This window comes from Carcharodon carcharias, chromosome 31 (assembly GCF_017639515.1).
Source record: "Carcharodon carcharias isolate sCarCar2 chromosome 31, sCarCar2.pri, whole genome shotgun sequence".
In the NCBI taxonomy this organism is placed as follows: domain Eukaryota; kingdom Metazoa; phylum Chordata; class Chondrichthyes; order Lamniformes; family Lamnidae; genus Carcharodon; species Carcharodon carcharias.
In genome coordinates this window covers 4,605,664-4,608,639 of record NC_054497.1, presented here as the reverse complement: position 1 = coordinate 4,608,639, position 2,976 = coordinate 4,605,664, and the positions used below count along the sequence as shown (strand labels likewise).

Genomic DNA, 2,976 nt, shown 5'->3' with positions numbered 1-2,976 from the left:
TAAATCTAAGGTGTTGTTGCTGTACTTCCTACCATTCCAACAGTACTTCAATGGTTGTAAAGCACTTTGGCACATCCTGAGATTATAAAAAGGTGGCATAGAAATGCCTTTGTATCTGTATTGCTGTTAATCCAGTGCCCTGAAATGGTCAGGCACAGTCAGTTTGCTATAACAATTCCATGAGTTGATTCGTAGGAACAGCAGGAGGCCATTCAGCCCATCCAGCTTGTTCCTGGCTTCAATGAATCACGGTGACATCTATCTTAATGCCATACAGAGATTACTGGATTTAGCAAACACAGATTAATCAAGCTGGGTAAAAACAAGCAGAAGGATATTGATCATAATGGTGATTTCCTTTTTCCCCTAATTCTGAGGGCCCTCAAATGACTGGGATCGACCGATGCTTTGCACTCATTTTTACACTACAACAACCCGCATTCCTGTAGCACCTTTAATGCAATAAAACATCCCACGCCACATCTCGGGCGTGTGATGAATCATCCCAGAGTCTTCCCAGCCCACACAGCAGCAAAAGAGACCAGTCAAACTCTATAAAATGTTATTTTTCTCTTAAAAAAGAATTGGCGTTTCAGATCGATATGGCTTCTGCTATAACTCCAATGTGGTGGTTGAGTTTTGGATCCTGGTCTTTTCCAGCATGACGTGGAAGTATTGACCGCTAATGTGCCGAAAATCCACGGCAAAGAGTCCAAAGAGGAGGAGGAGAACCATTCCAGCAATCCATTCACATATCGCCGCTGCCGTTCTCCTCTTCCAATTGTGCAGCAACACCACTGGTGGAATGGTCAAGGAAACAGGTTCAAAGATGGTGCTTTAGTTCCAGAACACCGCGTATGAGATGAAAGACTTTCTCTCCTGATCTGTCTTATTGAGTCTCCTAACTTGTCATGAAGTGACTATTCCCCAGATGCTGGCTCACCTCCAGTATCTATCCCAACTGGCTGACATTCCATAGTCAGCAAGAATTCAGGTGGATTTTACGCCGCCCCACCAAACCCCAGATTCTCCATCTAGTCCCAGGGCCCAGAGGACAATCAAAATGTCAGTACCTGCTGCACCACCGAAAAGCAGGAATAGAGCCTGAGGCCTTCTGGTCTCCGAGGCCTATCAACACTAAAGCTCCCGAGGGAGCTCAGAGTGCCAATTTGATCAGGTCCCTGAGAAGAAATGTCTCTCTGGCTCACTGAACCTCTTCAGAGAATGGGATCTTCACAAAATCACAGCACAGCACAGAAGGAGGCCTTTCTGCCCATCATGAGGTGCTGGCTCTCCAAATGAGCAATGCAACTAGTGCCATTCCTCGTAACCCTGCACATTCTTTCTTCTCAGATAATAATCCAATTCCCTCTTGAATGACTTGATGGAACCTGCCTCCACCACACTCTCAGGCAGCGCATTCCAGATCCTAACCACTCGCTGTGTGAAAAAGTTTCTCCTCACGTCTCCGTTGCTTCTTTCACCAACTAACTTAAACCTGTGCGCTCTCATTCTCAATCCTTCCACCAGTGGCAACAGTTTCTCCCCATCTACTGTACAAACCCCTCATGATTTTGAACACCTCTATCAAATCTCCTCTCAGCCTTCTCTTCTCCAAGGAAAACAACCCCAGCTTCTCCAAGCTATCAATGTAACTGAAGTTCCTCCCTGGAACCATTCTTTTCATCATCCCTTCTTATCCTGGGTCAGATTTGAACGAACGTGATGCAGTCACTCAGTCTTTGTGCGCGTTGATAATGTTAATCAATATATTGCCTTCTGGCTAAAGGATACACAGGATGAGACAGACTGTGCAGACAAGGCAGCAGATTATCCGAACGGGGCCAATCCACTTCCCTCCATGCCTTGGTTGTATCTTGTAGGTGAGTGCCACCTGGAGACAGAAGTAGAGATTCCCAATAAAGAACGTGAGAAAGGCCCCAATTAGGTGCATGTGAATCTGGTTGATGGTCTATTGAGAAAATAAATGGAGAAGTTAGTTTCTCTGCTTGAATTTGTGTTTCTTATTGTCTCCTCTCCGCCTGCATTGAATTACTTGAAGTAACATTGTGTGACTAGCCAATAATTAGCTGTGTAGTCTCTTGGTAGTACCGAACTTGAGAATTGCTGAAAAAAGAGACATGCTATCAAAGCTTTTCACCTTGCACTCATCAGGACAGATGCAAGAATGCCAAATTTGAAAGGGGACAAAAATTAAACTCCATGAGAAAAAGGTGCTGAATGGTTGACAAATTGACTCTGATTGGTTGAGACATTGCTGTGGAGTATGCATTTTTGAATTGAACAAAAGCTTGAGGGACAATATCTCCCTGGTGCATTCTCCATGGCAATGCCTTGACCAACCAGAACCGACATACCAACCAATCACCACCCTTTTCTCATGCAGTATAACTCGTTGCTGCTTTTGAAATTTGGCATTCTTGCATCTGTCCTGATGAGTTCAAGACGAAAAGCTTCAGCAGCATGTCTCTTTTTCTTCACAATTAATTATGTAGAAGAACGCAGTTATACTAAACAAAAGACCACCTGTCACTTTCTGGATTGAACTGGATTAGTCCCAGGATAGAACATGATGGAAAATAAGAAACTGGACCCAAGATAAAAGTCTAAGGAAAGGGGAAGGGCGCGTATGAGCCCATCAGGGGTGGTAGCATAAGGGTTATGTTATGGAGCTAGTTGTCCAGGGGAGTACGGACATAAATGGCATTACTGGTTTGCCAGCAACATCTCGACGCTGGGCCATTATCACAAGGCGGGATCTGCAATGGAAGGGCTACTGGAATTTTCCCGTCATCCTGCAGCCCCCTACCCCGCAGCCCCCCCCACGCCCCCACGCGCCCCCCACCCCCCCACCACCCCCCCCCCACCCTCCCCCCATGGTGCGGGAACCAGACCAGCTGCCTGCAGGTGGACTCCAAGATGGTGGCCCAGCGGCTGTGGCAATTTTTTAAATGT

At 46.1% G+C, this 2,976-nt stretch overlaps 1 protein-coding gene across 1 annotated transcript; it reads right to left on the bottom strand.

The window, feature by feature from the left end:
• Window positions 1-612: 612 nt before the first annotated feature.
• On the bottom strand, window positions 613-2,764 carry LOC121271490 (modulator of macroautophagy TMEM150B-B-like). Its single transcript, XM_041177472.1, has 3 exons — window positions 2,732-2,764; window positions 1,795-1,972; window positions 613-797 (listed from the first exon to the last, which is right to left on the bottom strand). The coding sequence occupies exons 1-3, from the start codon at window positions 2,762-2,764 to the stop codon at window positions 613-615; spliced, it is 396 nt and encodes a 131-aa protein (XP_041033406.1).
• Between the last annotated feature and the right edge of the window lie 212 nt (window positions 2,765-2,976).